Source organism: Lissotriton vulgaris, unplaced genomic scaffold (genome assembly GCF_964263255.1).
Source record: "Lissotriton vulgaris unplaced genomic scaffold, aLisVul1.2 SCAFFOLD_848, whole genome shotgun sequence".
Classification (NCBI taxonomy): Eukaryota; Metazoa; Chordata; class Amphibia; order Caudata; family Salamandridae; genus Lissotriton; species Lissotriton vulgaris.
This window is the reverse complement of record NW_028245995.1, coordinates 392531-410670: the sequence shown is the minus strand read 5'-3', so window position 1 is coordinate 410670 and position 18140 is coordinate 392531. Positions and strand designations below refer to the sequence as shown.

At 48.4% G+C, this 18140-nt stretch overlaps 1 protein-coding gene across 1 annotated transcript in view; it reads right to left on the bottom strand.

Moving 5' to 3' along the window:
- Positions 1-17590: 17590 nt before the first annotated feature.
- The window catches only part of LOC147666175 (serine protease 1-like), a 38753-nt gene continuing 38203 nt past the window's right edge, over positions 17591-18140 (bottom strand). The window contains exon 5 of the mRNA XM_086949241.1: positions 17591-18048. Coding sequence (XP_086805367.1) covers positions 17899-18048 — 150 coding nt within the window. The 3' untranslated portion in view covers positions 17591-17898. The remainder of the gene's footprint in view (positions 18049-18140) is intronic.

The following is an 18140-nucleotide window of genomic DNA, read 5'->3' as shown; positions in this document are numbered from 1 at the left end:
GTGGTGGTGGTATTGGTGGTGGTGGCATGGGTGGTGGTGGTATTGGTACTGGTGGTAGTAGTGGTGGTGGTATTGGATTGATAGTGGTGGTATTGGTGGTAGCGGTGGTATTGGTGGTGGCGGTGGTATTGGTGGTGGTGGTATTGGTGGTGGTGGTGGTATTGGTGATGCTGGTAGCATTGGTGGTGGTGGTGGTTGTATTGGTGGTGGTGGTGGTGATGGTGATGGTATTGGTGGTGGTGGCATTGGTGGTGGTATTGGTGGTGGTGGTATTGGTGATGGTGGTATTGGTGGTGGTGGTAGTATTGGTGGTGGTAGTGGTATTGGTGGTGGTGGTATTAGTGGTGGTGTTATTGGTAGTGGTGGTGGTATTGGTGGTGTTGGTGGTGGTGGTATTGGTGGTGATGGTGGCATTGGTGGTGGTGGTATTGGTGGTGGCATTGGTGGTTGTGGTGGTATTGGTGATGGCGGTGGCATTGGTGGTGGTGGTGGTGGTATTGGTGGTTTTGGAGGTAATGGTGGTGGTGGTGGTGGTATTGGTGGTGTTATTGATGACGTTGGTTTTGGTGGTGGTGGTATTGGTGGTGGTGGTATTGGTGGTGGTGTTATTGGTGGTGGTGGTATTGGTGGTGGTAGTATTGGTGGTGGTGGTGGTATTGGTAGTGGCATTGGTGGCGGTGGTATTGGTGGTGGTGGTGGTTGTGGTATTGGTAGTGGCATTGGTGGTGGTGGTATTGGTGGTGGTGGCATTGGTGGTGGTGGTGGTATTGGTAGTGGCATTGGTGGTGGTAGTATTGATGGTGGTGATGGCATTGGTGGTGGTGATGGCATTGGTGGTGGTATTGGTGGTGGTGGTGGCATTAGTGGTGGCGGTATTGGTGATGGTGGTGGTGGTATTGGTGGTGGTATTGGTGATGGTGGTGGTATTGGTGGTGGTGGTGGTATTGGTGGTGGTGGTATTGGTGGTGGTGGTGGTATTGGTGGTGGTATTGGTGGTGGTGGCATTGGTGGTGGTAGTGGTATTGGTGGTGGTGGTAGTATTGGTGATGGTATTGGTGGTGGTGGCATTGGTAGTGGTATTGGTGGTGGTGGCATTGGTGGTGGTGGTGGTATTGGTGATGGTGGTATTGGTGGGGGTGGTGGTGGTATTGATGGTGGTATTGGTGGTGGTGGTATTGGTGGTGGTGGTATTGGTGGTGGTGGTGGCATTGGTAATGGTGGTGGTGGTGGTATTGGTGGTGGTGGTATTGGTGGTAGTAATGGTGGTGGTGGTATTGGTGGTGGGATTGGTAATGGTGGTGGTGGTGGTATTGGTGGTGGTGGTATTGGTGGTGGTATTGGTGGTGGTGGTGGTATTAGTGGTGGTATTGGTGGTGGTATTGGTGGTGGTATTGATGGTGGTGGTGGTGGTATTGGTGAATGTGAATGTGAATGTGAATGTGAATGTGAATAGGCTTTTATAGAGCGCACTTACACTCCAGGGAGCATCTTGGCGCTAGACATCACTGTCCCGGAAAGAAGAAGGGGGGATGCTGCTTAAGGTAGATCATATTCATAGATCCTGGTCTATGAATAAAGTGTAGGGTTAGATTAACGCCAAGCAGAGTGAGTCTTCGGTTTTGAAGATCCATGTTTTGAGCGTTTTGCGAAACAGTTTTTCGGAATGGATCAAGCGCATTTGTGGTGGGAGCTTGTTCCAGGCTTTGGCTCCAAGTACTCCGATGGATTTTCCACCTTTTGTGGTTAGTCTAAATTTGGGAACTGCGAGTAGGTTTAGGTTGGATGATCTGAGTGACCGTGAGGGAGTGTATCTTCCAAACCTTTGGGACAGGTATGTCGGTCCCGACTGGTGGTAGGCTCTAAACGTGATGAGCAGGATTTTAAAAAGCACTCTTCTGTGGATGGGTAACCAGTGCAGGGTTTTGAGTGCTTTTGAGGCAGATGATTTCCTGGGTAGTCTTAGCACCAGGCGGGCGGCGGCGTTTTGAACCATCTGCAGCTTGTGCAGGACGGCTCTGTTTGAGCCTTCATAGATGCTATTGCAGTAGTCTAAGCGGGATGTGATGAGGGCTACTGCCACACTCTTTCTAGCTGTTAAGGGAAGGAGGTCGAAGAACCTTCTAAGACCTTTGATGATATTGAAGCAGGACCCAGCCACTGTACCTGCTTGTTGCTTAAAGGATAAGGCTTCATCAAACCTTATCCCAAGGTTGCGGGCCGACGTGATGGTGTTTGGTGGAATTTTGGCGTCTTGGGGCCACCAATTGGTGGGGGAGAAAAGGTTGTTTTGGCCAAAAGGGAGGATTTCAGTTTTACCTGAATTACATTTAAGGTGGTGCGTTCGCATCCATTCAAAGGTTGCCGTCAGACAGTTTCTTAAATTTTCCTCCGCTTTAGAAGAGTTGTTATCCAGTACTAGGATGAGCTGGGTGTCGTCAGCGTAAGATATCGTGCTGATGTTAAAGGATGTGATGAGTTCAATCAGGGGGGTCATATAAAGGTTGAACAAAACCGGGCTTAGGCTAGAGCCTTGTGGTACCCCTGTTTTTATGGTTTTTTCATCCGAGCAGTAGTTTCCTAGCATGGTGACTTGCCTCCTATGGCTTAGGAAGTTTTTAAGCCATTCGAGGGCGGTTCCTGCTAGCCCTGACTTTGTCAGGCGGCCTATCAACACGGGGTGTGAGACCGTGTCAAAGGCCGCCGACAGGTCGAGCAGGATCAGGACGGCCTTTTTCCCTTGGTCCAGTGCCATCTTGAAGGTCTCTACAGTATGTAGGAGGGCTGACTCCGTGGAGTGTTTGGCCCTGAAACCAGCCTGGTTAGGATGAAATAGGTGGTTTTCCTCTAGATGTTTAGTCAACTGTTTATTTACTGCAGCTTCGGTCAGTTTGAACAGTAGTGGGAGCAACGAGATGGGGCGAAGGTTGGAGAGCGTAGTGGGGTCAGGTAGGGGTTTTTTCTGCAGAGGTTTGACTGCAGCGAGCTTCCATTCAGCCGGAATGGATGCAGTGGCCAAAGAGGAGTTTATGATGGAATTTATGGCTGGATTTACCGTGTCCACCAGAGTGTGGAGCAGCATTGGGGGGCATGGGTCAAACGGGGAGCCTGATTTACTGGAGAGAATTGCTTGTCGGGATTCGTCGAGACTGATGTGAGTAAAAATTTTCAGCTGGGGTTTGTTGTCGAATGGTCGCGTTGCGTCGTAGGGGGGGGGTTCAGGAGGGTCAGGGAAGTCTGTGGTAAGTTTAAGTATTTTCTGTTCGAAATAGTCAGCTATATCGTTACAGAGAGCCAGTGACGGTGGTATTTCTTGCCTGAGGATTCTGGGGTTCATGAACTCATCAACAATTTTAAAGATCTGTTTCTGATTATTGTTGGACCGATTGATTCTTTGAAGGAAATGGTCTTTTTTGGCGTTTTTTATCATAGAGTGATATAGTTTCCTAGCGATTCTGTAGGCAAGGGCTTCCTTTGGATCATAGTTTTGGCGCCATTTCTTTTCGAGAGCTCTGATCTCTGTACGTTTGATTTTTAGCTCGGGGGAGAACCAGGGTGCGGATTTTCTATTCTGTTTTTTTCTTACTTTCTCTGAGTTGGCCGGACCGCAGCACTCAGAGATCCAATTGCAAAATATTTTGTAGTCGGATTCTGTGTCTCCAGATAGCGATGGTTTAGATTTCTCTGCGGTGAGCAGGAGATTTGGTGAGCTGGCAAGCTTTTTCCAGTCTTTTTGCAACGGACTTCGATTTTTAGGTTGGCGGTATTAGACATTTTCTTGTTGGTGGTTAGATTGAACGGAATTAACCAGTGGTCGGTCCATGTTTGGATCAGCGGGTTTTCAACCGTTAGGGTTTTGGTATTGGTGCAAATGCAGTCTACTATATGGCCAGCTTTGTGCGTGGGCATTTTGGTCAGTATTTCCAGACCTAGGATATTGGTTAAGTCCTTGAGCCATATGGTATTGGGGTCGTTGGGTTTGTCTAGGTGGAAATTTAGGTCACCCAGAACTGTGAAATTTGCGTATTTTAGGGTTAAAGTGCTGAGAGCATCTTCGAAACTTTCGAAGAAGCCGTTTTGGGGTCCTGGGGGGCGGTAGATGAGGGCTCCCGCGAAGGTATTTTCCTCATTTAGTTGGATGCAGAAACCCATACTTTCTGCCCCTTTTACGTCTGAGAGTTCGATGGTCGTACATTTTAGTGAATCTCGATGGATGATGGCTAGGCCACCTCCTCTGAGTTCTTGTCTGTCGATCCTCTGAATGAGGTATCCTTGGGGGACAGTTTGGGCTATGATCGGGTTGCACCATGGTTTCAGCCATGTTTCGGTTATGAAGAGCATGTCAATGTCGTTCTCCGTAATGAGGTCAAGAATGTGCTCCCCATTTTTGCAAATGGACTTTGCATTGATCAAGGCTCCTCGAAGCGAGGTTGCGTTGTTCATGTTAAGTGACTGTTTTTCCGGAGTGAGGAGAGTTCTGCAATGGTGGCAGCATGCGGGTCCTAACCATGTCTCGGCATTGATAATGTTAAGACAGTGATTTTCATTGTGGTTTAGAGCGAGTAGATCAGCTCGGGTATAGGTAAGTAATTGATTTGTACGTACCGTAGGTTGGGCAGCGTGACCGGCCCTGGGCCCGGCCGTGGCACGGACGGGCACAGACGGGCTTGCCTTAGGCGTGCCTTCGGCGCGCAAACGGCGCTCCTGCTGCGCTCGTCCGCTGCGCTTCCTGTGCATGCACATTTGTAGGGCGAGGGGGCGTGGCCTCTAGTGGGCGTGTCCGGCGAGCGCGCCTGCTCTAATGGCGGCCGCTTTGTTATTGAGGAAAGCACAACAGCGTATGCACCGCTGTGTGCTACAAGAAGTAGTTGGCAGTATTTTAAAAGAAGTTACAGTGCGAGTAAAGAGTGACACCACACAAAGTGGTGGTGGTGGTGGTATTCGCAGTGGCCCTATGTGAGTAATCTTCTTCCTTTTCACCCTAACACGGTGCACACCACATTATCTGACAGTCAATCCCCATGTATGATTAGCGACTGAATATCTACCTTTTTGATGCTTTTCTCTTATTTTTCCCCACCACCCCATTTCTGATAGTATGGTTATAATTTTTTTAGGTGTCCCTTCATTGCTAGGTCTTGATGAGACCCCACATTGTCTAGTGGATCGAAACGTTGTCGACTAAGTGAAGCAAACCATTTGTCAGCCACTATTACTGTATTAGTAGGCTGCGGGTGGCTTGTATACATTTTTGATGAAACCTTGTTTTTATGTCACAAAGAGTCATAACCTTGAAATATAGGGTTCACAATCACTTGGGACACCATGCACTGGATTTAAAATAATGTGACCACATTATATAAAAGAATGTATTTTCGTACAAAATTCGTGTTATATGCCTTTTCTCTTTCAGACATCTCTTTGCCTTCGATTATTGTGATTGAGCTATTATATATTAAGTATCATTTGTTGATTGTCCACAGGAACCGTTGTTGTCTGTTAAACTGCGGTGGAGGCAGCAGACTCTCTCGTCCAGCCCCTGTTGGTTCTGCTGTCTGACTGAGGCCTACTAGGGCTTCTGGGTATTGGTGGTGGTGGTATTGGTGGTGGTGTTATTGGTGGTGGTGGTATTGGTGGTGGTGGTATTGGTGGTGGTGGTGGTATTGGTAGTGGCATTGGTGGTGGTGGTATTGGTGGTGGTGGCATTGGTGGTGGTGGTGGTATTGGTAGTGGCATTGGTGGTGGTGGTATTGGTGGTGGTGGAATGGGTGGTGGTGGTATTGGTACTGGTGGTAGTAGTGGTGGTGGTATTGGATTGATAGTGGTGGTATTGGTGGTAGCAGTGGTATTGGTGGTGGCGGTGGTATTGGTGGTGGTGGTATTGGTGGTGGTGGTGGTATTGGTGATGGTGGTGGCATTGGTGGTGGTGGTGGTATTGGTGATGGTGGTATTGGTGGTGGTGGTGGTATTGATGGTGGTATTGGTGGTGGTGGTATTGGTGGTGGTGGTGGTATTGGTGGTGGTGGTGGCATTGGTAATGGTGGTGGTGGTGGTATTGGTGGTGGTGGTATTGTTGGTAGTATTGGTGGTGGTGGTATTGGTGGTGGTATTGGTGGCATTGGTGGTGGTGGTGGTATTGGTAGTGGCATTGGTGGTGGTGGTATTGGTGGTGGTGGCATGGGTGGTGGTGGTATTGGTACTGGTGGTAGTAGTGGTGGTGGTATTGGATTGATAGTGGTGGTATTGGTGGTAGCGGTGGTATTGGTGGTGGCGGTGGTATTGGTGGTGGTGGTATTGGTGGTGGTGGTGGTATTGGTGATGGTGGTGGCATTGGTGGTGGTGGTGGTGGTATTGGTGGTTTTGGAGGTATTTGTGGTGGTGGTATTGGTGGTGTTATTGATGACGTTGGTTTTGGTGGTGGTGGTATTGGTGGTGGTGGTATTAGTGGTGGTGTTATTGGTGGTGGTGGTATTGGTGGTGGTGGTATTGGTGGTGGTATTGGTGGTGGTGGCATTGGTGGTGGTGGTGGTATTGGTAGTGGCATTGGTGGTGGTGGTATTGGTGGTGGTGGCATGGGTGGTGGTGGTATGGTACTGGTGGTAGTAGTGGTGGAGGTATTGGATTGATAGTGGTGGTATTGGTGGTAGCGGTGGTATTGGTGGTGGCGGTGGTATTGGTGGTGGTGGTATTGGTGGTGGTGGTGGTATTGGTGATGGTGGTAGCATTGGTGGTGGTGGTTGTATTGGTGGTGGTGGTGGTGATGGTATTGGTGGTGGTGGCATTGGTGGTGGTATTGGTGGTGGTGGTATTGGTGGTGGTGGTATTGGTGGTGGTGGTGGTAGTATTGGTGGTGGTGGTGGTATTGGTGGTGGTGGTATTGGTGGTGGTGGTATTGGTGGTGGTGTTATTGGTAGTGGTGGTGGTATTGGTGGTGTTGGTGGTGGTGGTGGTGGCATTGGTGGTGGTGGCATTGGTGGTTGTGGTGGTATTGGTGATGGTGGTGGCATTGGTGGTGGTGGTGGTGGTATTGGTGGTTTTGGAGGTATTGGTGGTGGTGGTATTGGTGGTGTTATTGATGACGTTGGTTTTGGTGGTGGTGGTATTGGTGGTGGTGGTATTGGTGGTGGTGGTGGTATTGGTAGTGGCATTGGTGGTGGTGGTATTGGTGGTGGTGGTGGTATTGGTAGTGGCATTGGTGGTGGTGGTATTGGTGGTGGTGGCATTGGTGGTGGTGGTGGTATTGGTAGTGGCATTGGTGGTGGTAGTATTGATGGTGGTGATGGAATTGGTGGTGGTGATGGCATTGGTGGGGGTATTGGTGGTGGTGGTGGCATTAGGGGTGGTGGTGGTATTGGTGATGGTGGTGGTATTCTGGTGGTGGTGGTGGTATTGATGGTGGTGGTGGCATTGGTGGTGGAGGTGGTGGTGGTATTGGTGGTGGTGGTGGTATTGGTGGTGACATTGGTGGTGGTATTGGTGGTGGTGGCATTGGTGGTGCTAGTGGTATTGGTGGTGGTGGTAGTATTGGTGATGGTATTGGTGGTGGTGGCATTGGTAGAGGTATTGGTGGTGGTGGCATTTGTGGTGGTGGTGGTATTGGTGATGGTGGTATTGGTGGTGGTGGTGGTATTGATGGTGGTATTGGTGGTGGTGGTATTGGTGGTGGTGGTGGTATTGGTGGTGGTGGTGGTGGTGGCATTGGTAATGGTGGTGGTGGTGGTATTGGTGGTGGTGGTATTGGTGGTAGTATTGGTGGTGGTGGTATTGGTGGTGGGATTGGTAATGGTGGTTGTGGTGGTATTGGTGGTGGTGATATTGGTGGTGGTATTTGTGGTGGTGGTGGTATTAGTGGTGGTATTGGTGTTGGTATTGGTGGTGGTATTGATGGTGGTGGTGGTGGTATTGGTGGTGGTGGTGGTATTCGCGGTGGCCCTATGTGAGTAATCTTCTTCCTTTTCACCCTAACACAGTGCACACCACATTATCTGACAGTCAATCCCCATGTATGATTAGCGACTGAATATCTACCTTTTTGATGCTTTTCTCTTATTTTTCCCCACCACCCCATTTCTGATAGTATGGTTATAATTTTTTTAGGTGTCCCTTCATTGCTAGGTCTTGATGAGACCCCACATTGTCTAGTGGATCGAAACGTTGTCGACTAAGTGAAGCAAACCATTTGTCAGCCACTATTACTGTATTAGTAGGCTGCGGGTGGCTTGTATACATTTTTGATGAAACCTTGTTTTTATGTCACAAAGAGTCATAACCTTGAAATATAGGGTTCACAATCACTTGGGACACCATGCACTGGATTTAAAATAATGTGACCACATTATATAAAAGAATGTATTTTCGTACAAAATTCGTGTTATATGCCTTTTCTCTTTCAGACATCTCTTTGCCTTCGATTATTGTGATTGAGCTATTATATATTAAGTATCATTTGTTGTTTGTCCACAGGAACCGTCGTTGTCTGTTAAACTGCGGTGGAGGCAGCAGACTCTCTCGTCCAGCCCCTGTTGGTTCTGCTGTCTGACTGAGGCCTACTAGGGCTTCTGGGTATTGGTGGTGGTGGTATTGGTGGTGGTGTTATTGGTGGTGGTGGTATTGGTGGTGGTGGTATTGGTGGTGGTGGTGGTATTGGTAGTGGCATTGGTGGTGGTGGTATTGGTGGTGGTGGCATTGGTGGTGGTGGTGGTATTGGTAGTGGCATTGGTGGTGGTGGTATTGGTGGTGGTGGCATGGGTGGTGGTGGTATTGGTACTGGTGGTAGTAGTGGTGGTGGTATTGGATTGATAGTGGTGGTATTGGTGGTAGCGGTGGTATTGGTGGTGGCGGTGGTATTGGTGGTGGTGGTATTGGTGGTGGTGGTGGTATTGGTGATGGTGGTAGCATTGGTGGTGGTGGTTGTATTGGTGTTGGTGGTGGTGATGGTGATGGTGATGGTATTGGTGGTGGTGGCATTGGTGGTGGTATTGGTGGTGGTGGTATTGGTGGTGGTGGTAGTATTGGTGGTGGTGGTGGTGGTGGTATTGGTGGTGGTGGTATTGGTGGTGGTGTTATTGGTAGTGGTGGTGGTATTGGTGGTGTTGGTGGTGGTGGTATTGGTGGTGGTGGTGGCATTGGTGGTTGTGGTGGTATTGGTGATGGTGGTGGCATTGGTGGTGGTGGTATTGGTGGTTTTGGAGGTATTGGTGGTGGTGGTATTGGTGGTGTTATTGATGACGTTGGTTTTGGTGGTGGTGGTATTGGTGGTGGTGTTATTGGTGGTGGTGGTATTGGTGGTGGTGGTATTGGTGGTGGTGGTGGTATTGGTAGTGGCATTGGTGGTGGTGGTATTGGTGGTGGTGGCATTGGTGGTGGTGGTGGTATTGGTAGTGGCATTGGTGGTGGTAGTATTGATGGTGGTGATGGCATTGGTGGTGGTGATGGCATTGGTGGTGGTATTGGTGGTGGTGGTGGCATTAGTGGTGGTGGTGGTATTGGTGATGGTGGTGGTATTCTGGTGGTGGTGGTATTGGTGGTGGTATTGGTGATGGTGGTGGTATTGGTGGTGGTGGTATTGGTGGTGGTGGTGGCATTGGTGGTGGAGGTGGTGGTGGTATTGGTGGTGGTGGTGGTATTGGTGGTGACATTGGTGGTGGTATTGGTGGTGGTGGCATTGGTGGTGGTAGTGGTATTGGTGGTGGTGGTAGTATTGGTGATGGTATTGGTGGTGGTGGCATTGGTAGTGGTATTGGTGGTGGTGGTGGTATTGGTGATGGTGGTATTGGTGGTGGTGGTGGTATTGATGGTGGTATTGGTGGTGGTGGTATTGGTGGTGGTGGTGGTATTGGTGGTGGGGGTGGCATTGGTAATGGTGGTGGTGGTGGTATTGGTGGTGGTGGTATTGTTGGTAGTATTGGTGGTGGTGGTATTGGTGGTGGGATTGGTAATGGTGGTGGTGGTGGTATTGGTGGTGGTGGTATTGGTGGTGGTATTGGTGGTGGTGGTGGTATTAGTGGTGGTATTGGTGGTGGTATTGGTGGTGGTATTGATGGTGGTGGTGGTATTGGTGGTGGTGGTGGTATTCGCGGTGGCCCTATGTGAGTAATCTTCTTCCTTTTCACCCTAACACGGTGCACACCACATTATCTGACAGTCAATCCCCATGTATGATTAGCGACTGAATATCCACCTTTTTGATGCTTTTCTCTTATTTTTCCCCACCACCCCATTTCTGATAGTATGGTTATAATTTTTTTAGGTGTCCCTTCATTGCTAGGTCTTGATGAGACCCCACATTGTCTAGTGGATCGAAACGTTGTCGACTAAGTGAAGCAAACCATTTGTCAGCCACTATTACTGTATTAGTAGGCTGCGGGTGGCTTGTATACATTTTTGATGAAACTTTGTTTTTATGTCACAAAGAGTCATAACCTTGAAATATAGGGTTCACAATCACTTGGGACACCATGCACTGGATTTAAAATAATGTGACCACATTATATAAAAGAATGTATTTTCGTACAAAATTCGTGTTATATGCCTTTTCTCTTTCAGACATCTCTTTGCCTTCGATTATTGTGATTGAGCTATTATATATAAAGTATCATTTGTTGATTGTCCACAGGAACCGTTGTTGTCTGTTAAACTGCGGTGGAGGCAGCAGACTCTCTCGTCCAGCCCCTGTTGGTTCTGCTGTCTGACTGAGGCCTACTAATGCTTCTGCGTAAAGTTCTTCCCCTGCTGCCCTTTTATGCAAGACAGCTAATGGCCCAGGGTCTAATTCTATCTCGTCTGGATTTTGGGAACGCCCTTTACTTAGGGCACCCCAGGCATCCCTGAACAAACTTCAGATCATTCAAAGTTGTGCAGCTAGAACCCTCCTTCAGATTCCCCGCCGACTCCCAGTCAAACCCAGGCCGAGTGACCTCCATTGGCTCCAATGAGGGAAAGAGTCGAATTTAAGGCAATGTGCATCGCCCATCGAGCTTTTTGGGGAACAGGCACTATCATCAACCAACCTCTGATAACCGCCTACCACCCAAACAGACAGCTCAGATCTGCTTCTTCTTTCCTCGCTGTGGTACCCAGGATCAAGAGAGCCAGATGTGGGGGTCGCTCGTGCTCCCACAACTCGGCTAGGCTCTGAAATTCCCTCCCCTCCAACTGAGATCAGAGCCCAAACTACTTTCCTTCCGCAAACACCTAAAAACCCTGCTTTTTAACAAACCAGAATTGTTTTCAACTGTAAACCCATAAGCGCTATGTCTGCAGCGCTAGGATGCCTGAGGGTAGCTACTGCGCTTTATAAATGGTCTTTTCATTTCATTCATTCATTTCAGGCCCCCGATGCTGGGGCAAAGCCGGTCTCTCCTGAGCAGGGGTGTGTGACAGATATTTAACACAATTTTCACCCTTGTTTTCATTTTTAGATATCTTTTTTGGGCCTCTTCTGTGGGTGCAGACTAGTCTGATGGACTCACACCCTGTGCTGTCTCAAGATGGCTCTGAGCTGTGACCTCCAGTGCCCACCGTTTACAATAAGGCCAGCTACTGTGCAGTGGGGGTAACTGACCCCCTGTGAGTGTGCGTGTGAGCATGCGTGGAGGTTGACCGAGGACCGTTGTCTGACTGAGTTATCTGGATCGGAATGCAGGAAACATAACATAACATGGAAGTAAAATTATGAGCAAAAGTATGAAGGGGTCAGCTGTCTAGACCAGCTGTTGCCTCATGTGCGCTCCACCAATCAGTGAACAGTTTCAAGTATATGTGTCCCCTCGTCTCAGTGCCAGGCATGGGAGAGGTCGCTGCTCCGGTGACTCTCAACAGAGCTCACACACACCATCCTTTATGCACCCAGAGGTGGCCAAACACCTGGATTCTGAGGAAAACAAGGATATACTCCTTACTATCTGCCAAAAGGATTCTACAACAGCGGCCAATTCCAACGGGGTAGAGGAAGATCCCTGCAGATTCCCTTAGAAAGCTGGCGGCGGACCCGCGCGCTTTCTCAACAACTGAAGACAAATGACTTCAGACCAGTGGGTTTAACAAACAATTCAGGGGTATCAGATAGAATGTTTTTCCACTCCAATCCAACTAGTTCCTCCTCGTCCAATGAAAATCAGCTCCCAGAAACCAATCTAATATCTCACAAGTTTCTAGATTTGTTATCCAAGAGAGCAATTCGAGAAGTCCCGCCCACTTCCAGAGGCTCCTCAGCAGTCTCTTCCTGAATGGTTGTGTTTTTTACAGGCATTTCAAAATGAAGGGGATCCATTACCTAAGAGACCCTCTTCAGCGAACGGTTGGTTGATCCAAACAGATCTCAAGAATGCTGATCAGTCCATTCACATCCATCCTTTACCTTCTCGTTACCTACAATTCATGTGGCAAGGCCGCAAGTTCCATTTCCCTTCTTTACCTTTCGGCCCGCCTTCAGCCCCTACCGTCTCTCCAAACTCCTGAAGCCAGTGGTAGCTTTGTTTCGTCTTCATGGAGTAAGAGAATTTATATATCTGGATAATATATGAGGAATGGCCAAGTCCGGGAACTGACTACTTACATGGACTCTGAGGGCAGTATCTCTTCTCCAGAATCTTGGGTTTGTCATACATCAAAAGAAATCTGTTCTACTTTTGCCTCAGACAATTCAGTTCTTAGGTTTCTTAATAGATTCCAAGAACCCAGCCCTCTTTCTTCCTCTAAAGAAGATCAAAGTCGTCAAGAGAAAGATTTGTTCTGTTCTAAAAGTAAACCAGCTTTACTCCGCAGACTGGCGAGAATGGTGGGCCTTCTTTCGGCATCCATTCAAGCAGTGTTTCCTACTCCTCTTCATCATCGAGCGCTCGAATACCTGCTGGCTTTGGGGCATCATCAATACTCAGCATTAGCTTCCCTTTCCGCAGAGGCTCAGGGGGAGCGGGAGTGGCGGCTTGCCCAGATGGAGGCCTGGAATGCAAAATCCTTTTTTGACCAGGCACCAGATATCAGGTTAGAATCCGACGCCAGCAGATCAGGCTGGAGACACGATGCGAAAATGTTGTAACAGGAGGAAATGCAATATCACATAAATTGCTTACAGCTGCTTTCGGGTTCCTTTGCTGTAAAAAGACTAGAAGGCATATTAACAAGGCGGCGCTATGAAATTATCGCCGCTTTTGCGGCCGTTTTTGGCCAAAAAGCGGCGATAATTTTATCGCCTTATCAGCAAAGACATGCTGTCGCTTGTTTTGCTGACTTAGGCCCCATTTCCAGCATGCCTAACTTTGCATCGCTAATGAGATGCAAAGTAGGCGTGGCTGCGAAACCAACCAGGGAAAATATCGCGAAAGGCAGCTTTGCGATATTAACAAGGAAGGGTAGCAATTATTTAAATCGTGTTAAGTATGCTTTAACGCAGGAAATTAACGTCTGTCAAATTCCTGACTAAGGCATACCTAACATGGGGGGTGGATTCTGTGGCTAAGACCACAGACCCTATCAACAAGGATATCAACGTTTTCCACCATGGTAAATGGCGATATCCACACTATCTCTGGCATTTTTATCGCCTCAGCGATGCGCGTTGTTGATAGCGCGCTAACCAGGCAATAAATTCCAGAAATAGCCGGGGATAAATATGCAAGTGCTAAGCGCTAAGCACGCTTTGCGATATTTATCGCCGGTCCTTGTTAGTATGACCCCCAGGTCTGTCAACAGTAAATTGTTATATTTTTCTGCGGATGGATAATGACCCCACGGTACCTTATATAAACAAACTGGGCGGAGTAAAGTCCAAGGGCCTGGCAGATCTTGCCAAAGATTGTTGGCACTATTGCCTAGAAGAGGGAATTTCCCTCAAAGTAGGATACAGTCCAGGGCTTTCCAATTCAGTGGCAGATTGGGAATCCAGATTCCGAGCAGACAGTGATTGGCACCCGCATGCTCAGGTTTTCCACAAGATTCTCTATCTTTGGGACCCTCTACAAGTAGATCTGTTTGTATCCCGCCTCAACCACAATCTTCCTCGATTCTTCAGCTGGAGACCAGAGTCGGCGGCAGAAGCAGTGGGCACTTTTCTCCAACCCTGGCACTCTCTCCAAGCATACGCCTTTCTTTCTTTTTCGATGATTCTTTAAACTCTCATTCATGTCAGAAGGGGCGGGGCCACAATAATAATAGTATCTCCCTTCTGGCCCTCACTAGCGCGGTTCTCAACTTCGAGAACTCTCAGTGGACTTTGCAAGAATAATTCCCACGTTTCCCAAGTTACTCTTGAATCCTCAGGGTCATCGTCACGATTTGATCATCAAAGGACAATTGCATCTGGTGACCTGGAAGATTTCAGGTCAGCCGGGGATGTCTCAGGACTTATGGTCAGACACATTGTCAGTTATCAACGATTCCTGGCTCCTTCCACTCAATCCACTTATAGATACGCCTGGGGTTCCTGGGTGATCTGGTGTGTGGAGAGAGAGATTAATCCCATATCTGCATCTCCTCTGGACCTTGTCAATTTCCTTGTCACCCTTTTCAATCTTACCGCTCAGATATCTCGGCGGAGCTCGTCCTTGTGAAATGAGAACCGGTCGGTGAACCTTGTTTAGTTTGTAGAGCTTTAAATTCAATCAGACTCAAGATTACCCTAAATCCAAAATATTCCTCTTTGTGGGATGTAAAGGTGGTGTTGCATCTCTTTCTTTTGTGGCATCATAAGGAATTCCTTTCTTTGAAACAATTGCCTATGACATGAGCAATGCGCTTGTGTTTTTTTCTGATGTTAAAGCACTTGATGTTGATAATCAATCATTTTCTCCGCGGGGGGCAGCATTTTATCTTCCCAGACGCACACGCACACATTCATCCTCGATTGTTTACCCTGCTTTCCATGAATGTAAGAAGTTATTTCTGGTCTCTTGCCTCCATTGTTATGAATCCCAAACTGCTGCTTTTCACCCTCCATCAGTGTCCCAACGCTGATATCTTTCAAGAACCCTTGTGCCCCTGAGTCTCCTTCCACTGTGTCCAGGTGGGTTAGAGGGGTCATGGCAGAGGTGGGCACAGACATTACCTTGTTCGACTCCCATTCAGTCAGAGGAGCTGTGGCCTCTAAAGCCTTTATTTCAGCAGCCGCCTGGGAGAGACCGTGAAAGCAGCCGATTGGCCGAGAGAGTCCACTTTAAGAACATTCTGTTTTAGACCAGTTGATGGTGATTCTTCTAATGGTGTTGCATAACTTTAAAATTTTCATAATTGAGCCTCCCGTCTTGTAAATGAATGTAAAACTAACGTTACAGGAGGTTTGGATTCTATTAAAGACACGGAGGCGAAGATTATCCGACCCCACCCTCCCGAATAGTTAAGGATACTTTTATCTTCCAGCTTGAATGCAATCGACTGCTCCCACGTGGTCATAGATGGTGCCTTTCAGATGGATTCCTTTCTACTCTGGAATGTTTCAGGTTTATCGTTTCTGCCTCCAGTCGAGGCATGTCTGAGGTGGGCCGCGGGGATTGCTCTGCGATTATGACAAGGAAGAGGACGGTTCCTGCTCAGCAGGGGTGATTATACCAGAGACTGTTCACTGATTGGTGGATCGCACGTGAGGTCACAGCTGATCTAGACAGCTGACCTCCTACATACTTTTGCCTATAGTTTCCTTCCATGTTATGTTTGTCTTTGCTGCTAGAGCTGCAAGTAAAGAAGTTAAGTCATGATCTTGGCCTCCGTGTCGTTAAAAGAATCCACCCCTCCGGTCACGTCAGTGGGGGAGATTTATAATAATATCATTTGATTTTAGACCAAATGGAGCTGCACTGAACCACTGAGTCATTTGTAAGCTTCGAACATCAAACTCTCCAAGTATATTGATCTTTACTGTCATCTCCAGATCGGCGCCTGGTACAGGGGTCACAGGTGCTGCTTTGTATACAAATTACTGTGCCTAGAAACCAAGGGGCATATTTACAAGCCCCTATCGCCACCATACCTAACGTCACTTTTTTGGACATTGTAGTGGGAAAGGGGCTTTGCCAAGTCAGCGTTAAGCCACTTAACGCTGCTTTGTAAATAAGCCCCCCTTTCACTCTACACTTAACATCAAATGGGGGTCCGCAATGGTGTGGCGGTGCGCGTTCCACCGCAACTCCCATAGATTCTGACGTTGCCCTCTACTTACAAGGGGGGGCGTAAATAGGAGGCAGCGCCAAAATTAAGACAAGGGAAAACCTTGTCTTAAACAGGCAAAATGAAATGCTGTATTTCTCCTTGCTTTTGTTGTTTTCTTGTGTGCTGCGTTGTGTAGTACACATAGACACAGAAAAAGCCAAAGATTGTTTATGTGCAGGACGGTCCCCCTTCCTGCACATAAACAATCATTTTTTTAAAAACCCATTTTGGAACTTCTGTGTGTGCTGAACAAAGCAGCACACACAGAAGTTACAAATCACCGTTTAAGATTGTTTACGTGCAGGAAGAGACACCTTCCTGCACACAAACAATCATTCCCCCAACGCAGGCACCCTTGTACTATGTTGCAATGTGCCTGTGTTGGCGCTAGGCAGCTAAATTTAGCGCCAGCGCAGGAGGAATGCAGAGCTGCAGCACTATTGTTGTAAACATGGTGCAGCCCTGCGTTCCTGGAGTGGCGGAAGGCGGCGTTAAGCTAAGGAGGCTAACACCGCACTCCGCCACTTCCATTGTAAATATGCCCGCAAATGTGAGCTGCATTTGAGGGCCTTGGGAGCCACCCGGTGCGCCGGTGAGACCCCACACGTTCCCTTTGTGCTAAGAGAAAAGTGGCCCCTAACTCTTCCCAGGAAGTGAGAACCGATGGCCCGAGGAGATGGTGGGTTTATCTGGAAGTCACCCCGCGGTTGAGCTTGTGTGCTGCCCTGGAAAATGTGGCCCTTGGTGTCTTGTGGATCATGAGGGGTTGTTTGGTACCCAAGTGTAAAATGATCAAATCAATATTGTTGGAATGTTGTCAATTGGTCTGTGTGTTTGATACTGATGGGCTGCCACAATATTGGTTGATTGAAAGGCAATCGTTTGATGGTATAAAATGTTGGATGCACTGTCACTGTGCCCACCCTTGACAAAGCCAGTAGGGTGACTTGTGATCATTGTCTTACTTTGTAGGGTTTTCCAAAAGCTCATATTCGTGGATTAGGGTTTGCTGGGGCAGAAATGCTTAAGGCGCCTTCCAACTCAAGGGCCTGGTCGAGATGTCATGTGTTATGTGTCCACTGAAACCTTCGTAGGGTCTGTGTTTAGCACCGCACGTGGTTTGCAAAGCCCCTTTTGCAAGGGTTTCAACTGGACTTGCCAGCTGCCATCTTGTGAGTACTTGCCTGGTGTGAGCTCTGCCTTTTTACTCTGAGAGTCAAGCGCTAGAAGACATATCCAGGTGCCAGTTTGAGGGTGTAAGTAATGGGCCCCTGGGCACCAGGAGTGAGAGCCCCCTGGTGACCCAGTAACTTCTGAGCCCTCCAAAAATAGAACTCTTAGAGTTAAGTTTTTGTTTGTTCCCTCCTTGAACTTCAGATCAGAGCACACAAGTGTCAATCAATATCTCTCCTGAGAGGGGACTTTCATTCAATGACCTGACAGCTCTCTTGTCCACAGAAGATTCAATCTTTATTGCAGGTACCATGAGTGAACGGGCACATCAATCGCGACTGGCGAATAAGTGGGAGCGACAGACACTGTGGCAGTGATTGAGCTGGTTATGGAAACTCCACACCAGTAACCAATGTGGGGATGGATCCCCACACCAGTAACCGAGGAGGTATGGAGACCCCCCACAAGTCGCGTTGATGGAGGCGGGATGGGAGACCCCACATTATTGTCCAATCCCGTCTAGGATTCTGCGTATTGATGTTGAAGCGCTCCCCGCTGTCCAGTGGGCACCCGTTGGCGATCCGTTCCTTAGTTCTTGGCCATGGTTTCCTCCACCCATGAGAGGTACTTGCAGACCGGAGCATAGACCCCTGGGTAGTTCTTCTGCGCACAGCCCCTTCCCCAGGAGACCACACCCATGAGTTCATCGCCGCAAACCAAAGGCCCCCCAGAGTCACCCTGCAGAGGAGAAAACACATGAGAGAGGAGGTAATTAGGGGGTCACTCACTAGAGGCCTCAAAGGCAGAAGAACAGTGGACAGTGGGCAGAG